General features: G+C 43.0%; 2 protein-coding genes across 2 annotated transcripts; one reads left to right on the top strand and one right to left on the bottom strand.

Annotated features, from left to right (window-relative positions):
• Positions 1-200: 200 nt before the first annotated feature.
• shroom1 (shroom family member 1) lies at positions 201-8,871 on the top strand (the record flags this gene model as incomplete). The annotated part of the gene is made up of 8 exons (XM_083926555.1): positions 201-2,905; positions 3,006-3,192; positions 3,444-3,496; positions 3,942-4,583; positions 4,795-5,391; positions 6,037-6,145; positions 6,751-7,023; positions 8,490-8,871. 8 exons carry the CDS (start codon positions 201-203, stop codon positions 8,742-8,744), a joined length of 4,821 nt encoding a protein of 1,606 aa, XP_083782681.1. The 3' UTR covers positions 8,745-8,871.
• A 6,861-nt stretch (positions 8,872-15,732) lies between these two features.
• On the bottom strand, positions 15,733-17,379 carry sowahaa (sosondowah ankyrin repeat domain family member Aa; the record flags this gene model as incomplete). Its single annotated transcript, XM_083927227.1, has 1 exon — positions 15,733-17,379. The coding sequence occupies exon 1, from the start codon at positions 17,182-17,184 to the stop codon at positions 15,733-15,735; it is 1,452 nt and encodes a 483-aa protein (XP_083783353.1). The 5' UTR covers positions 17,185-17,379.
• Between the last annotated feature and the right edge of the window lie 1,778 nt (positions 17,380-19,157).

Below are 19,157 nucleotides of genomic sequence, written 5' to 3'. Positions count from 1 at the left end.
TTCCAAAGGCTTTGAAGAAACAAAAAAGAGGCAGGAAAATGACCTAATAAGCGAGGAGCGTGACAGACAACCTGGTGCAAATGTGTTTGTGGTAACTGCCCAGTTTCACCCACAAGGAAGGCACATGCATCATCGCACATACCTATACGGCACATTTACAAATCCTGCCCTTCCCTTCCTGCCATCCGCCCCAGTCCTCCATGGATTCCTACAACTTTCACTTTGAGAGAATGAGCAACGTGGACCTGCATCCTCTGAGCCTGCCTGTCAGCCGGCTCTCCCCAGCCAAGTCCAACAGTAGCATCGCCGACCAACTTACCCATCACCAACACGGCAAAGGAGACTCTGCCTATAGCTCCTTCTCCGGCGGGTCCACTGCCCCAGACTACCCTTCTCCCTTTCTCCCTGACGACCTACAGTCCAGCTCCTTCAGCCACTATGCTGATCTTAAGTATGTAAAGTCTATTTACCATCCGACCCAGGTTCTGCAGTCTGACTCAAAGACCATGGACCAGCTCTATCGCTCTGTGGAAGCTATCTCACAGCAGTTTCGCAACAATACCAGCACCAGTGTAAACCACCACAATCACAATGGCAATGACAGTTTGCATAACAACAACAAAGCGCTCTATAAAAAAGAGATGCCTTTGCGGGCTCCATCCCAAGGTGCTTACCCTGTTGTCCGTCCTCCTCCAGTCCCAGTACGCTTGGATAGTTTCATAGCCACAAAAAACTTGGAAAACAGTAGGGTCCACCATCAAGGTACTGAGTTTAAACCGCAGCAGCCACAGCCTCAACAACAGCCGAGACCTCACAATCGACTCCATGTTCTAAATGCCCCAAAACCTGAGACAGCTAGCCCAGATACATGCAAATCAAGCTTCAATCCTGACCCAGTGTATTCAGTTTGGAAGGGATCTCAACAGCAACAGCCACAGGCCCAGCAGCCACCAAGCTACCGCCCCCAGCTCCAGCCTCATGATCAGATCAGGGTGGCATTAAACCCAGAATACCTTATCAATGCAGATAACAAAGCATCAGAGCAGCAGAAGTCAACAAACATCCGAAGCGGGTCACCTCCCCAGCCTGAGCACCTGAAACCCAAACAGCCCTTGAGCAGTGGTGGATGTAATGGAGACCATCGCAACAAGCCCAGTGGTAGCAGTAGCCATTTTGAGAGTCAGCGCAAAAGGGCGCACTCGGCTCATGATTTGCTTGGTTCAGAGCCAAGCCGAGCTGCCAGTCCCTGGAATGCTGGCCAGAGTTTTATCAACAGCAGCATTCAGCATAAGGGCCAGTTCTACTTTGTCACGGGAGTGTGTAAGCTGTCTGAATCTGGTATGAGGACACATTCTGCATCTGTGTGTGGGTCTGAGGCTGGGAGTGATTGCTCCACTGCGTTGGAGACACACCGGCTAAGAGAAAAAGAAAGATGCCACAGCACAATGGACAATTTGTTTAGACCTCACCAAGAGACCTCTCGCTCTTCTGTTGGTGTCATTCCAAATGAGAGAGAGGCTTTCACTTCCCAGAGCAAGGAACTGTCCTCCAGAAGCCAGGATCAGGAGAATCACAGACTATCGTTCATTTCAACGCAGTCCTCTCGAAGCTTCGACGCTTTGGAAGAACTTGACATGTTGCAGAGTCGAGATTTTGGTCGCCACACTGCCAACAACCCTATATTCTATTGTGGACCTGACAGAAATGGCCAACCACATTCAACCAAACAAACAAAGGAGGTCACCTCGCTGATAAACAATGAACAGCTTAACCACCACAAGAGAGAGGAGCAGGCAAAGAGAGGGAAACGGCAGCCCTTGGGAGATGTAGCCAGCGAAAGGATAAACAAAGAAACAACCCCGCTTCTGTACCACCTCACCGGAGCCAACAGGGTAGCGTTACAGCCTAAAAAGGATGCTGATTTCAGTATAAAAGGCAAGGAAGCAATCCCAAACAAAACAAGTCACGAAGGCGTGTCTGTTGCCAACAAGGAGAGACCTCCAAAAAGTGACACGGGCAAGAATGATAGAGGGGAAGTTATCTCCGTTGCCTGTAACACCCTGGACGACTCATTTAAAAAGTACTACAAAGAGAAGCTGAAGGATGCCCAGTCAAAAGTCTTAAGGGAGACCTCATTTAAAAGGAGGGACCTGCAGCTGTCATGGCCACACCGAATCAGGCAAAGACCTGAGCTGAGGTCTGCGGTGAGTCACACCTTCTCCTCATCACAGGACTCTGAGACTTCCACAGATACACTCACTCCCTCTGTGACCTCTGAGGAGACGGAGAGGGGGAGCATAAAAGAAGAAGTCAGGGAGAGTCCGGAGGAGATGGACAATGAGACTGAAAAGGAAAACGGGAGACCAGCGAATGTGGCCCAGCCCCAGGTAGCACGCATCGGAGGCAGGAAACGATTGACTCAACAGCAGAAGAAGATGTGCTTCTCTGAACCGGAGAAACTCAACCAGATCGGTGCTACCCCCATCCACTCTGCATGCCGTTCCTTTGGCAATGAAAGTGACAGCCTGTTTGCAGTTGAATGCGAGGGAGAGGAACGTGTGCAGCAAGGAGAGCAGGGACTGGTTGCAGCACGGAGGAAGATGTTTGAGACAAGAGGCAGAGCCCTTTCCGCCTCTAGCGCTTCAAAGACAAACTTAAAACACTTGCAACAAAAGGCCCTGGTGGAGTACATGGAGCGTAAGACAGGCCAGAAAGTGGCTGAGCCACAGCAAGCAGTGCCTCAGTTACCATCTCCATCCAGACAGAGGCACTCTCTGGGGGAAAAACCCTTTGACTGGGGTCCCAGGCCTCTATCAGGAAATCATGAAGTCAAAACCTCCAAGAAGAAACTCCACAGGCCCCACTCGGCAGGCCGCATCCTTGATTCCTCCACCAGTTCTATCAGGTACGAAAGAGAAGCAAAGTCAAAGAGCAAGAAAGTTTGTTTGATGCTTTTTTTGTTGTTCAAATCATTTCAGTATGTTTTTGTATTTCTCACAAAACAGGTATGCCCAGTTCTTCTCAGCTCAGTCTTGTTCAGGCCAATATGCCAGTCAGTCAAATCAACCCAGATGGAGGGAGAGCCAAGGTCCATCTCAGGGGAAGTCTGCATCAGTGGAGAGTCTCTTGGACCAGCCCGAACCACCTACTTTCTTCAGGAACAGATCCACATCCACACCACATGCTTTTCAGGTAAGTCTGTTCAAAGTAAGACACTTAAAAAATTCAATGGATATTATATTAACTGTCTGATAAGCTTTCCATCACAAGTATATGAACTTAGAATTGGAAAACAAGATATTTATTAACCCTCGTTTGGCTTTCACTGTAGTACCTCACACTCATTTTGCATGCTTTCATATTACATTCAGAAGAAAGAAATATAAAGAGTGTACCGATTCAAGTGTAATTCATGTGTTGCCTTTTGCCTTCTGGGTCTATAGGCACTCGACTATAAGGAGGATCCATTACCAGTTAAAACTATGGAAACCTGGAGGTATGTAACAACACTGCAGACAATTTCTTATTGTTTTTAGGTCAGAAGAGTATTAGGTTAGTGAGTGTGTGCTGTGGCACAGACTATAAACCTCCCCTTGATTCATTGTGGCACCAGAAAGGCAACACCCACCTGCTCCAGAAAACCAGCATTCCTTTTAAGAGATTTATGTATGGGCTGTAAAAGAATCATTGACTCACATTGACTATTTTCAAAGAGTTGGCCTATTTCTCAAAAATAACATGTATATTGCAATTTGTGTGAGAATATCAAATTATTATTACCAGTCTTTGAAATAAAAAGTTCCAGAGCCCCTGTATGACTCAGATGTGCTTGTTAATGTCTTGATTTAGTAGTATTAGTTTTCATTCAAAGTTCTAATGTAATCATAGTTTGTATGAATCAATGGCTTATGTTACACATTTACACTGATTGTCAATGTTAGTCCCCAGATAAAAGCTGTTGAGGACACCTTAATTAAGCCAGCCCCTGAGGGCCAGCAGCGTGTCCGTGTGGTCGCACAGAGGGGGAAGTCCATGGAAGAGCTTGGTGCATCAAAATTAACAAGACCATCAGCCCTGAGTAAAAGTTCTGAGCAGCTAGATCAACTGTGGAGGGATTCGACTGGACAAGGAGGACAGGACAGAGACAAGAGGACTGTTTCATTCTTTGCAGAAGTCAGAGAAGCCCAGGGGCAGGAACGAGGGAAGAAGAAACAAAACGTAACGGAGCAAGCGGGACAAGAACCAGAGAAGAATACTCAGGGACAAACGCAAAACCAAACCCAGAAAAGGTCTTTGTTGAAGCAGAACTCAGAACCCGGGGAGGACGCCTCAGTAGGAACAAGGAACTCAAGCAGATCCACCTCCCCGGCCTCCCACTCCTCTTCGCGGGCCAGGGTTCGCTCTGGATCTCCTGGTTCTCACGGCCCGGTCACAGATGAGTTCAGGGTCAGTAGACCGCCCAGCGAGACTTCATCTGACCCACCTTCCCCCAGATGTCTAGAGACCAGTGAGAGGGAGATCAAGTCCACCTCGTCCACCCCCACCCAAACAAAGCTTCCTTGTGAAAGCAGGCCTAGCTCCAGGTAAGATTAGACTGACTGATTAGATCTGTGTCAATGCAGCATTTGTATCCTCTGTAAAATTATTTGACTAAATGAACGTGCCACTTTCTTCCTCAACTTCCTGACATTCACTGCTAGTCAACATTTCAATACATCACCCTTTAGCTAACTAGACTAAAACAAACTGATGCAAGGTGTGATTCTTAACCATCATTTTTTTAACTTCTGGTAGAGCGAGGACTTCTCCGTCTGTGGCTGGATCAGAGAGAGAGCAGTCGGTGGACGAGCCTAGCCTTGACGCCCTACAGCTTGATTCCAACCATGAAGTGACTCTGAGCTGCGGCGTCACCACAGACCCATCGTTGTGGATTCTCCCTCCAGAGGAAGAGATCAAAGAGGAAGCCCAGACTTTACCGCTGAAAGACAATGTTTTTGACGACGAGTCCACCAGCTCGGCCCCCCCAGCGCAGACAAGTAAAACCTCTGTGTCTCCCAGCACCTCTGTCTCTGACACAGACATCAGTCAGCAGGGGGAGGAGGAGAAAAATCCACAAACGGAAGATGAGAAGTCTGGAGAAAACCAGGTGATGGAGGAGAGGGGCACACCCGAGGGAGAGACAGAGAGCCTGGAGAGGCCCGCTGAGAGACCTCAATGGGAAGAACTGGTTGAAGTGGTGGTCAAGGCCGATCAATCACTGGCCAGAGTGCTCTACCCACTGGCCAATCGTAAGACGGCATTGATGCTGATGGAGCAGCTGCTGTCAGAGGACACGCTGTTGATGGAGGAGCACTACAAGAAGAAACAGGAGCAGAAAGGAGCTGCAGAAAGGTAAACATTAATATCCTGGAACATTTTCAGGTTAAACCCAGCTCTGGTAGTCATTAATAAATTCCCAGTAGTTTATCCTATTGAGAGCATTTAACTGCGAAAACAGCAAATTCCTGAGAACACTTGTGAAATTGTGAATATGATCAAAAAAGTATGATTATAGAAACTGGCATAGAAATGTGAGCTAACTAGCTTTGCTGCATACATTTCCCAAATCTGTGTGTTTTCATCCTTTTATGTGACTGCATGACACTTTATCCTGTATATACACAGCTGTGATGTAGATTGAAATAATAATCCATCACATACTAGTTTAGAGTTGAAATGGTGTTGAGAGTGCCAAGTTAAATAGGATTCCTGGTTTAATGTTTCTCTATGAAACTTAATCCTGGTTTCTCGTTACCGCAAAAGTGAGCGGCACCAGTCCTGTTTTACCTAACCCACCTGGCTATCTGCTTACTACGATACATACACTCACATTTCTGCTTGTGTAAGCACACTTTAGATATATAGAAAATGTGCTAATGTGTTTCAGAGTTTTGTAATTTCTAAATCAGAGTATAAGCGAAGAAAACATACAGTATGGGGCACATTTTAGGGTGCAAGAAAGCTAGCTTGACATGAAGGTGTGTTTATTTTTTCCAGTGCTGAAATGGTCCAAGGGGCTGAACCACCTCCTTGTCCTTCTGCCCCTGACAGCCTGAAACCTCAGGGTAGAGACCTGCAGAGCAAAGCTGACTACACTGAGACAAAGGTAATTATTAATTTTAAAAAAAGTAGGTGGATTTTGTCCAAAGCACCCCAGAGTACCTTATATTTTGCTGTGTAGCCAAAAGCGTATGTTTTTAGTGCTAACAAGACAATGTGTGTCGATGTAGCATGTACTGTACATTAAAAAGAACAAGAAAGCAGACAGGACAGCAGAACAAACAGGACTTTTAACTACACACTGTGAACTGTGGTTTCTTTTTAAAAATACAAGCTGTGGTGATTCATATTGATGCCATCTGGTTGCCATTTGGCCTTAAGTGGACATATTTCAGACTGAGATGCCTCTTGTCACATGATGTACTGTCTGCCTCTTATCAGTATCTCCCACTTGCCTAATGTTTGGCTTAGCAGATAGCCTCCCCCTGCTTTCTGACTGCCTCTCACATTCACTCTTGATACAGTAGGCCTTTATCCTATGACAGTAAATATGACATATATTTTTAGTAAGTATTAAAGAAAATTAAAGTCATTTTTCTCCACAGTTTTTCCCTATTTATCTCTGGTGTCTTTGGCAACACATTCCAAATGCCATGCCAATAAATCTCTCTGAAATCTCTCACTCATCACCTCCTCTGCTTGAATTAACAGCGTCTGTTAGCATCCTATATCGAGGAAAGTCTGCATTCGCTGGAAGAGACGCGTGGTGCCCTGCAGACAGAGATTCAGGACAATGTGGCCCACGGGGAGGCCCTGGAGGTGCTGGTCCGTGAGCGCTGTCTGCCCGTCGAGCTGGAGAGGTACAATCTGTTCATAGGAGACCTGGAGAGGGTGGTCAACCTGCTGCTGTGCCTCTCTGCCCGGCTGGCCAGGGTGCAGAACGCCCTGAGCACCGTGGACCAATACACGGATGCTGAGGAGAAGGTGAGCAACCAAAACCTTCTTTTGATAAACTATGATAAACGGCTTGCAAAAATGTTCCCTGCGTGAGCTGATCATTAACTTGGTTTGTTTATATGTCAAAGTCTGTCTAATAGTAATACACTTGCCACTAGGGACTGCTTCAGAAATTCTCCTTGTTGGTGCATTCAATGACCCTCCAAAATCCAAGATATCTGCAGCTAAAGAGAGAAACTATTTTAATGCAACCAAATTCACAAACACCTTTTCACAACATCTGTTTTTGCTTTTTGTCTTTGATTTCTGTCAGTATGGCTTACGAGTGCTGTGTTGTTAGCAAGCCAGTGCACTCCATATATTAGGCTCCCATTTACAGTCTTTCCCCCTGAAGTTGTTAACACGTGCACACTAATACATGTGAGAAAAAACACAGTCAGGGAGTGTTTATGTTATACCTTATGCATGTCATGATTAACTGCAGCTCATTTAGAGCTTTGGGGCGAAATTGACAACCACAAGTGTTAGAAATTGTGTGGCTGCTCCCATGCCCTCAGCGATACTCTCATTCTGTTTACTTTAGAACTGCAAACACATGCCACTTGGGAAACGTTTAAGGGCGACTTTAATGGAGTCAAGGTTTCTCACTGTGTGGAATTCTGAAAATGTTATCTGTTTAATTTCTTTTTAGCTTATCTTTGTTTTAGCCAAATGCTTTATCAAACATTTGAAGATTTTTTTTATGTACTGCACTTTTGGGTTTGATATATTGAGAAATAATTACTTACATTCCATCATGCTGCATCTAAAGGTAGCAACCATTCATTAAAATATGTTTAGTGTCAGACATTCAGGTCTTTCTTTTAAATATCATGAGTCGTGTCACAGGATCTGACTTGAGCTCTGTGCCTCGCTTTGTTTTCCCTCTGAATATCCTGTTTCATTATGCGTCCCAGTATTTTACAGCATCAATTTATGTTTGCATGGATGCATTAGATTCCTAGATTTATCCCTGAAAGGGTTCTTTGTCAGTTTGTCCATCTGTAAAAGCCAGGCTGAAAACGTGCTGCATACTGAGGGCTTGTTAGAGGCTCATTTGTTTTCTTGCTGTTATCAGCAACACTGGTATTTACACTGACTCACCGAAACTCCAGCCCGGTTTCGATGACATTTGTATCTACCCTGCCCTCTGTTGACACAAGGAAACACTGCACCTCCTGCCCTGTGGCTGTTTGGAACATGATCATACAACTTTTACAGCTCTCTCCTATATCGAACAACATATTAACTTTAAAATAAAAAACAAATTGATTAATTTTCAGGATTAACAGGATATTTCGTTGTGCATTTGATTTTTAAGCATGGGTAATGTCTGCAAAGCATGAATTCAACACCAGAGTAAGGTTAGAATTTCAATAACAGAGACAGAAAATGTAACTTTTTGACTGTATCAGGTATAATTCAAGTTCTTAATTCTCTGTCTCTGCACTCAGCAATCTCTGGACAGTCGCCACCGTCTGCTGTGCAAACAGAGGGAGGACGCCAAAGATCTGAAGGATAACCTGGACCGGAGAGAAAACCTGGTGTCCACCTTCCTGTCACGTCAGCTGTCTGCTGAACAGCTGCAGGACTACCGGCGCTTCGTCCAGACCAAGGCCTCGCTGCTCATCCGGCAGAAGGACCTGGAGGAGAAGCAGAGGCTGGGAGAGGAGCAGCTGGAGGCTCTTTCCAACAGCCTGCATCTGTGAAGGGAGGATCAGATTCTTCCTTTTAATTTTTTTCTTGACTTGCCCTGAAGGAGGATGGCTTATTCAAACGTACATCTAGGGAGTTTTGGCTGTACTTTTCACATGGATTATAAATGGTCCAACTGATATCCCCAACCCTTTAACCCCCTCTAATGACTTTTTGTCCTTTTAAAAGAGTTTTACAAGGCTACTGGTGAACCCATCATGCCTCCTGCTGCTCTCCTCTCATACTGCACAGGCTGCACATAAGATGAGCAATAAAGACTGTTGAGGCTGTCGCAGTCTGCACAATCTGCAGTGTGCACCTGAAGACTTTTCCAAATGTCTCACACATGTTTCCATAGACTTTGAACAGAGGGGCAAGCTGTTTTTCTGTGTGCCTTGATGTTGGTTTTGCTGTGGAACGTTTCCAATTAGAGCTGCTATGTGGAAACGTTGCGTCCTGGTTAGCAATTCAGCAGCTGTCCTTCACTTTTTCAATAAGATGGTAGTGCTACAGCCCTGCATCTGCACCTGTGGAAACCTATTATAAGCTTTAAGATTGTATTTTAACCTGTGCGAAGGCTTCGGTGAAAGGGCGTAGCCTGTGGGGGGGAGGCGCGGTGTACTGTATCATGTCAGTAAAATGTACAATAGGTGTAGTAGATTTAATCTTTATGTTTTGTAAATGTTCTTATTGTTAAATGCGTTTCAAATTAAGGCACTAAAAACCAAAAAGGGGTGAATAAAAAAAAGCACTTTGTAATGATACATAAATGCACAAGTCAGATTAAAGTAATTTCAAGTGAAAGCCTTACTCCATCCATTTAAACAATATTTCTATTCTATTTTTTTTGTTTAGTCATCATAGGAATGTTGAAAAAAGGTACATGAGCACACTCAACAACATTAAGGATTGTGTACAAATACTTTTCCAGCTAATTTCATACTTAATGTTATTAAGTCTTGGTAATTTCATGCTGGAACAGTTCCTCATAAGGAGGTGCTAAACCTCTTTAAAGCAGATTATAATTAAGCAACAATGAGTATTTTCTCCCAATGTCCCTTTGTCGCATAAGTGACACGTGATACTTGAAACACTTTTTTTTATTAAAGAGGAAAGTCCACAATCTTCACTTCAGGTGTCTTAAACTAATTTTGTATTCTCTACCTCCACTGTGTAGCCCCTTTTAGACATATGTAACCTTTATTTAAATGTACACAGTAGTTTAAAAAAATGCTATTCGTATTAGTCCTGAATGAAAACACAAACCCTGATGAATCAAACCCTTTTTTTTTTTTTTAAGAAACTCACATTTTAAGAACCGCATCTGTGTTGCTACATTGATATTTGTCATTAGTTTTTATAGTTGTATTCATTTCTTTTTACCCAATCTTCAACCAGACACAACGTAGTCTCGGAGAGTTGTTTTAAGAGTGACGTGAGTTGTCCCTCTACATCATAATATGTGCAGCGTGTTTGGATGTATTCTTGAAATCATGAATGTCTTAATTTCACGTGCATGTACGTATGTAGAGATTAGTTGTTGAGCAGAAAGACAGAACTCCTCCTGGTGTTTGCCGTTTTAAGTTTTCAACAAAGTTCCCATAAAGTCATAAAGTGATCAAAATGTCAGGTAATTATACTGGTTGTCTGTACTGAAAAAAAGTGATCCAATGTATGGGTTGAGTGTTGAGTGTATATGATATTTATGTAGCCTAATAATGATCACAAAGAAGTAGAGCATCATAAGCAGCCTCTACCCATAAAAACATTTAATTCAAAATGCGAAAAAACAACCCTGAAAACTGTTAAACTTTAAAAGATATTTTCAGTTTCTTTTTGCAAACAGTTTCTCCACCACCCCCGAAACATTTCTCTGGAGATTTACGACCCTGTCCGTTTCAGTTTGCTAAACAAATGTATGTTTGTTTTGGCCTTTGTGCTGACGCAAGGGCTGAAGGGTTAGAAAGACTCTCATGTTGTTCCCCGCAGCCTGCTGGAATTCCTTAAGTATGCAACGTTTTGGGGAAAGAGAGACGTGCGGGGGAGAGGATGAGGAAAACGCTCCCACAGAGGAGGAGCTGCACATGGATAAATACTCATTTTTTGTACTTGCTATGTGTACATACTAACAAACAATAAATTGTTTCTCAATTTAATCATAGTCATTTAATCAAAGCAATGTTTTGTTGAGGCCACGTGAAAATGGGCCTGTTTTTGAAGTAGGATTATATTTGTTTAGTTTGTTTCAATTCCTGGAAGCGTGTGACATTGATACGAACAGAATCTGTTTTAAAGCCAAGAAGGAAAGACGTATTTCAGTGAGTCCCCGCTGGTGGGATGACAGCAGAGACATTTCTAAATCCACTTTTTCTGCTCTATTTCACAACTGTTTTCTGTTGAGAGTTTGATTTGCATTTCTTGTGCCTGTTTGGAGTTGTAAATTCCACGATGTTTGTAATATTGTGAATAAATTAAGCTCTCCCTCTCCCTTTAGTGTACCACAGTTCTTTTTTTCTCATCTTTAGTCAAAACACTTCATTAACCAGGAACAGTAACAAATAATTGATAAAGGAAATAAGAACTACAAGTACTTGCTACTTGAAATATTTATGCAAAGAGTGATTTAAGTTTTGTGCTACTACTTCCGCATTTAAGCTGTGAGAACAGGTAACTGGACATTTTAACACGTTATTTCTCATAATTTTGTTAAATACTGTCAGTGGTCAGTCTTTCCTGGATTGGTTGTTCCTCACGGAGCTCGTCTCTGCCCTCTGCAGCCACATCAACACACTGCTGCTGAGGCTCCAGTGTGTACTGTCACTGAACTGAACTGAGTAAGAATGCTGGTGCCCTCACCCGCACTGATTGTTACCATTGGACAGAGCCAGGCAAGCTGTTTCCCTCTGTCTCTCTGTCTTTATGCAAAGCTAAGCAGCTTCTGTACATATGAAATATGAGGTAAATTAAAGATTAAGGGAATAGTTTGGGAAATATTCTTAATTGCCAAAATTTAGATGAGAAGACAAATCAGACAGAGCTAGGCTAGCTGCCAGGCTAGCTATTTCCTCCTGCTTCCAGTCTTTTTGCTAATCTAACCAGCTGATGACTGTAGCTCGATATTTTCCATAAAGATATGAGTGCTATCCATCTTCTCTCGCAAGAAAACAAATAAGTGTTTTCCCCAAAATGTCTATTCATTTAAGAAAAACATCACATTTTGGGGACTAAATGATGCATTGACGGGGTTACATTTTCAGCAGTCTTCCTCCTCTCTTCCATGCCTCTCTGCCCTCATTTGTTCACCCTCACCCTGGAATGCCGTCCAGTTTGTTTGTCAACAATAACAAATGCTTATCTGAGACTGAGAAAAAGAAAGAATTTCAAGTTTGCATATGGCAGATGAATCCCCATGAGGCCAGTCTGAGACACCAGACAGCACTTAGTGTACTTTACGAAGTAAAAAACACTTTTAATAAGATTCCCACTGAACGCAACACAACTCAGGGAATTCTCAACAAGTAATGTCTTTGCCAGACACTAATTGCATGGTAATTAGGTTCTTAGTCATTACAGTGTAAGTGATGGAGTGTTTGGTGGTAGTACGCTGCAGACGATGAACAGCAGGAATGGTCTGAACAATGCAGCAGTAGTTCTGTCACAGTGCTGCTGGGTAATGAGGAGCGTTTCTGCTGATAATCACTGACTGTGTTTTAAGGGTGAGGCAGAGAAACAGAGAATGGTGGATGAAACACTTGTTGGAAAGCACAGGTACTGTAGGGGCATGCAGTGTGGTTTTATTTGCTACATGCCACCAACTAACAGTTAAATTGACCATGATTTACAGGGAGGTTTGTTGATCATGTTGATGACTCAGTTATTACTCTGCCAGGTGCTCAGATAAGTGGCTCCAAAGCTCACTTTTCAACTTGAACTCTGAACTTTTCCGCCCGCAGGAATGTCAGCAAACCTTCACCTCAGGCAGTCATTACACAGCTCAGTTGTGAAAACTAACAAAGCCTTGTTCTCAAGCCAAAATACTGTACTGGTTTTAAATCACCAAGATGTATCACCTCTCCATTACAGTAGATGTTTTTGTTGGAGGGCTGCTCTAATTAAGCTACTTTAAGACCGGTTCATAACCACCTGACACACATGGGATAATGGTTTACAATGAAAATGCATTCCAGACTCCTCATTATGGGGTCTCTATCTCCTCCAATTTTATGACAAGCCATAATAATTAAAAACCCAGGTTCATGTGGAGCTTTCTTCACCAGAATGTGGCTGGCGGACCTAATTTATGTTCCGTTGTTAATTTTACTTTACAAATATGCACAGAGATGACAGATTTACACTGGATTTTTTCCAGTACTTGAGTAAAAGGAGAAGACAAGTTAAATACAATCCTACTCAACATCATCAGATGGTAATTAAAGTCATAGATCACTTGATTAGCCTACCCTTTAAAGGGATAGTTGGACTTTTTTCCTTATTCGCTTTATCGTTAAGAGAGATTTATGAGAATGTTGTGATGTTATGTACTAGTTACTGACAAGGGCTACTGTGCACTAAACGCAGTAATAATCTACTTTATAAGTCATTATACATATATATACAAGACATAACTCACCAAACCCTGTCTTTTAAACTAGCCCTACCCATCATAGCTAGCTAGCCGTTAACTGAAGTGTTGACGGTTGTGCAGTATGCCGGTAACTAGCTAATTCTAGTATCTACCATAGATATGAAGCAATAGACAGGAGCTGGATAGCGGTTAGAGGCTGGAAACGGGGAACCGACGGGAGTGTACCCATGTTCCCCTGGTCGCATAAGCCTATATGCCTTTGCTGATTTAATTCAGCATTTTGTTAGGGTTAGGGTCTACGGTTAGGGGGTAGTGTTAGAGTGTAAATAGGCCTATTTGCCATGGAATTCGGCTCTATTTGTGAAAAAAATAACAGACCGGGGAACAAAGGACCCCTTCTGTGAAAAGAGTCCAATCTGACCTTTTCTTAAAAAGGGGTCCGACGTTTCATACAAAGCGGGGAACACAGGACCTGGGGAACATAGGACCCGGGGATGACTACGAACCAGCTAGCCCATCTCTCTCGAAAGGTAACTTCATGGTTCTAGTATCTACCCTAAATATGAAGCTACAGTCTAGAACTACTTAGTTTAGCTTAGCATAGCAGGGACTAGAAACAGGGTACGAGCCAGTGTGGTATCAATCATCTCATCTAACGCTCAGCAAGAAAGTCAATTTCCAAAAATCATAATCAAACTATTCCTTTGAATCTCCATTTATCTTCTCTTATCTTAAAAAAACAACCCACTCTTCACTTCCATATTCTCCTTTTAACAAACTCTTTTTTTATAGAGGATTTGAGCACTATCTCCACCACTCTGGGTCTTGTTCCTGACCTTGATGACCTTTCTCCTCACAGCAGCAGAAGAAAAGAACATTTGCTTAATAAAACCCTGAGGCTCGGAAATGAAACATCGTCTTGACGCACAGACATTGCAAGCTGATGCATGAGGAAGTGACATTATGAGACACGAGAGGAATAAACAGAGGGAGATAGCTCGAGGTGGGGACAAGACGGACAGTCCGAGAATGAGGCTGACCACAGGACACGTGCCATTTCTTAACCCTGCTTCTTTTATGTCTCAAACAAGCTGCGACTAAAGATGTCATCTTGACACAGTCAAAGCCTTTTCTTCCTTTCTTGTCAACCATGACCAGGAACCATGATAGACAGGAAACAAGGCAGCATTAACACCCACATGCAAACACACCGTCATTCCCAGTCAGCTGCTCATATGGCTGAATCACCGCTGTCTCAACAAGTCAGATGATGGATCCAAGCCACATTTTAGAGAAGTTTTGCCACATGCGGGAACTGTAATGATTTATAAAGCTCCTGCGTACCTCTTTTATGAATGACACTCCCTTTGGTTTTTCTAGTAAAACGTATTGTAATCGGTTAAAGCCAGTGTTTGTTTTCTTCCAACAATTTTGGGGGGTTGTTGCTTCTACTAAATACTTCACAGTGTTTAATAATTAATCTGTGATCAAGTGAAGTGAAGAAGCAAGTCCTCTAAATCCTCCTCAGAGGCCCAGATTTTTTGTTATTTTTTATTATTAATGTATCTTGTTGCTTCTGGAGGTTTGATTCACCCACGAATCAGCACTTCCTCAATTTTTCAGTTTGGGGCATGTTTGCTGCTGTAAATCAAGAAGATGACCACTTCATTACTGATGCTCATCTCAGTTACTCAGAGGTGAAAACACACAAGTCCAGTCTTGATCTCTTTTGCCACATTAGTAAGAGAATTTATTTTTCATAGGTTGATTTCCTGTAAGTACTGATTCACTTTGATCAAACACAGATTAAGTTAGAGGAAGTATTTCTGAAGAGAAAATACAGTACATGTAAAGATCATATTACGGTTATGGAAGAAAAAAAAGAAGAGACATTTATTCCTCATGTTATGGAGTTCAGTTCATTCGAAATCACAATGTGACGCAACCTTACAGGAAGAGGAAGTGCTGGGTGTAGTTTTTTTTTTTAACTGAAATGCTAGTGGAAAAATAAACAAAAGACTCTTAAAAATAGGAATTCATAACTATCAATAATTAAACAGAAAATAAACATTATATCTGTTAGAAAAGCAGACTGAAGATGAAGCTGACGCCTGTGATGAGACCACAGACGCTGAGGAATCAGACAACTCACAGGACCCACAGGAATATTCTCTAAATCACACCTGTAAACTCTACCGTACTACACATTTCATACAGGTAACATCCCAAACTTGAGCACTTATATCTCTAACTCACAATCATCCATGCAGATAATAACTTTTATGTCAGAAAAAATATAAGAAAGGAGTCATCTATTCTTTTTTGTCACTATTTAAGACTTGAAGGCTTTAAAATCAGAACTATGTCAGTTCCTCTGGTTTTTGTCTTATATCCTCATGAATGTAAGACCAAAAAGTTTACATAAAAACATCTGATAGGACTCTGTTTCTGAAGCCGCCGCTGCTGCTGCTGTCTTCTCGTTCCTCACTGGGGTCATCGCTCAGGGAGTAAAGCCCTGCCCTCTGCTTGTGCTTCTTCTTGCTGCCCGTCACGTGTGGCTGGAAGAGACGGCTTATTGAGTGCAGGCCCTTGGGGAGATCCGGGAGCAGGTCCAGTTCTTCCTTCTCATGCGGGACCCTGTCCTGTGCCTGCTGGGCTTTGGGTTCGCCAAGCATCTCTCTCACTGTCTCAGAAACGCCTTTTTGCAGATAGTGGTGGGCCTTCTTCCCGTAGTTGTCCCTGATGCTTGGATCGGCCCCGCACTCCCCCACCAGCATGGCCACGATGTACTCCTGGTCATGTAAAGCGGCAATGTGCAAAGGAGTGTAGCCGCCATGTGTTTTTGCATTAATGTCAATGTCAACTCCTCCTTGCTTGGATAGGTCGATAATCTTCAAAAGCATTTCACTGTTTCCACATTTGGCTGCCCAGTGCAGAGCAGTGAACCCTGACATGAAGTCCCTCTTCTCTGCCAACTGGTTGTCTCTCAGCAGCAGGCCGTAAACTTGGCTCCATTGGCCAGCGGCACACTTGACCAGCCATTCGTGCTCCGATTGCTCCAGGGGAACCAAGGAGGGGCCCCTTGTCTCTCTGGGCTCCTCTGATGCCTTGGTGCTCTTCACTGACCTTCTCAGCTGTGGTGAGCTGATGCTGTCGCCCGTCTCCACTGAAGGGGGCCTTCTCTTGTTCCTGAAGGAGTCCAGTTTGGGGCTTTCAGGAGGGTCATCTGGGTCCACCCTCAGTTTATGGATCTCCACCTTGGTGGCGCTGGGTGGCATCCTCAGAGGTAATGCGTACGGTTTGCACTGAATGCGGCTGGGTTCATTTACTGCACCTCTCCTTGAACTGTTATCTCCATTTGTGTCCTGCGTTTGGATCTCGAAATTCAGCATTCTTTTAACTCGAGCATCCTTGTATTTGCTTCTCTGCAAAGCCAGCTGTATAGGGGAAAGTAATTCCGTAGGATTTTCAACACTTTCACTGGCTTGATCAGGTTCAGGAACAGCTGATCTCTCCTCTCCCGCATCATCCCAGCTCCCAGTTTCCTCACTCCGCGCAGGTGGGCGCTGCTGCTCACCTGTCAGCGGGATCTCTTTATTCTCAGTCTCTTCCACGCGGCTCTCTGCAGTCTGGGCACCGTCCAGCAAATGCTGATACATTTTTTTGACGACAACGTACCGGACTCCCTCAATGTCTTTGACAACGGCGACATTATTGACAAAAGTCTTGAAAAGCTCCCTGTTCCGTTCTTTCTCTTCGGGATCGCGGCAGTCTATTAAACCTTTGAACTTACCCACCAAGTCGGACTTCTTCACTTTGCCCCCCTCCGCTATCAGCACAAACAGGACGGATTCTTGCGTCAAAGCCATTATTAAAACTGTAAAGGCTCACCGCGGATGGAGGTTAAAACGTCCAACGCCACAGAGCTTCGCAGTATCCCTGTTACCTTTGTCCCAGTGACAGTACAGAAGTAGCCCTCACCTGGCCGCTCACCTCTTCTCTCCTCCCCACCTGGAGGAGTCCTTTTCCGGGGAGAAGCGCAGACGTGGAAACAATTTGAATAATATATGCATATTTTTTTTTCCTACAGGAAAAGTGGCTGCGACTTCTGCTTTTCAACTGAAGATAATGCATGAAGTTAATTTGTCACAATAAAAGTACCCTATAAATAGACTACTCTCACCAGTAGCTAGGGAAAGGTTTTTCTTTATGTCTTTTTAAAAATAGGACTATATTTCAACAACCTCAGTACTCCAAAAGACCTAGATCTACTATTAATAATCACATTTCAATTGAGAAAATAGGTCTATTAACAAATTTGAAATGGCCAAGAAAATGACATTGCATTTATTTACATATATATTATTTGATACTCAGGCTATACTTAAAGGCTATGCATAGCTATTACTTAATAAACCATAATAAAAGAACATCTGCACTACTAGGCCTTCTACTACTAATAAAAAATAACACACAATAACAGTAGACATGCTATTTCTTCTCTCTTTTGTGAAACACACACACACATAGAAGAAAGACATAATTTGTAATAAATTGTGTGTAGATCAGATTTAATCATGGTCACAATTTATAAAGTCTGAGCAGAACCTTTTTAACAAATAGCCTAACCACATTTAAGGGTTATCAAAAACGTTTTTTAGGCCAATCCATGTCCTAATAAAGGTTTATAAATGTTTAATGTAAACTGCCAGCATAAAGCTGACAATAGTGGCCGACAAGTCCCAGGGCATAGGCATGCACAGTATAATCCACACAACTCAGATACAGGTTTTATAACTGGAGTTAAAGGTTGACTATGGTAAATGAGCAGAGCACCGCCATCTAATTTCTCAAGATTGTAGTCACAACAACAAAATATAATTAAAAGCAGTCGTGTTGCCATGTTTGTCAGACCCGGCCCAGTAGCCTACAGGAGACAGTTACTGTTAGCTGTTACAGCTGAGTTAACATTAAAGTTAGCTTACTGATCAAGGAGAAACGTAGCCATTTCGGCGTGTGTTTTAATGCCGTTTAACTCCTTTATTTTAGTCCATCGAGTGACTGCTTGGCCTATATTGACTCTCGTCTTTGCCCGTCTCTGTTCACTCAGCTGCTGGGACAAATAAGCAGCTGCAGGATTGGCAAACTCCATTTTACCCAGTGCCAGCCTACAGTAGCTGCACCCAACAACAGACAACACTGGCAACCTGCAATGCCGGCTGCTATTGGCTGGTAAAATGTAAATATAAAGTAATCTGTCTAACCCGTCAAAAATAATTATTAATTCAGACAAAATATATATATTTTTTATGGAAAAGCAATAGTTTAATTCCGTACCCTTCAAGACGCCCTGTGTATTTTTCAAAAATATATATAGCTTTTAATAAATATTCTACATATTCAACCTTTAATTAGTCACACTATTGGCACAATATCAGATGTATTGCTCTGATTGGCTGAGTAGTAGACTAAATCAATCTTCAAAACACACACACACACACACACACACACACACACTAGACTGAAGTGATGATTTGCCGTTTTATTATCTCCCCCGCTAAAACACATATTTGTGCTCGCTCCTGTCCTGACTTGCAAAGTGTGCAGCGTGACATTCCTGGACCCGAGTGGGAGTTCCCGAGAAGTGGCCATATTGGAAATTATGTATGTGTCCCGCTCAAAGATGTAACCCGAACGTCAAGATAGTTCCCTTCCTACGTTAACGTACGGACAAACGTTGGCCGTTAAACCTCTGGAAAAAACGACTTTAAATTCACTTTATTCAAAATATATCTATGTTTATTTAAAAGAAAGTCTTGATGAATCATAAAAAACAGAAACC

Source organism: Echiichthys vipera (genome assembly GCF_963691815.1).
Source record: "Echiichthys vipera genome assembly, chromosome: 14".
NCBI classification, from domain to species: Eukaryota; Metazoa; Chordata; class Actinopteri; order Perciformes; family Trachinidae; genus Echiichthys; species Echiichthys vipera.
This window is presented reverse-complemented; position numbering and strand designations above follow the sequence as displayed.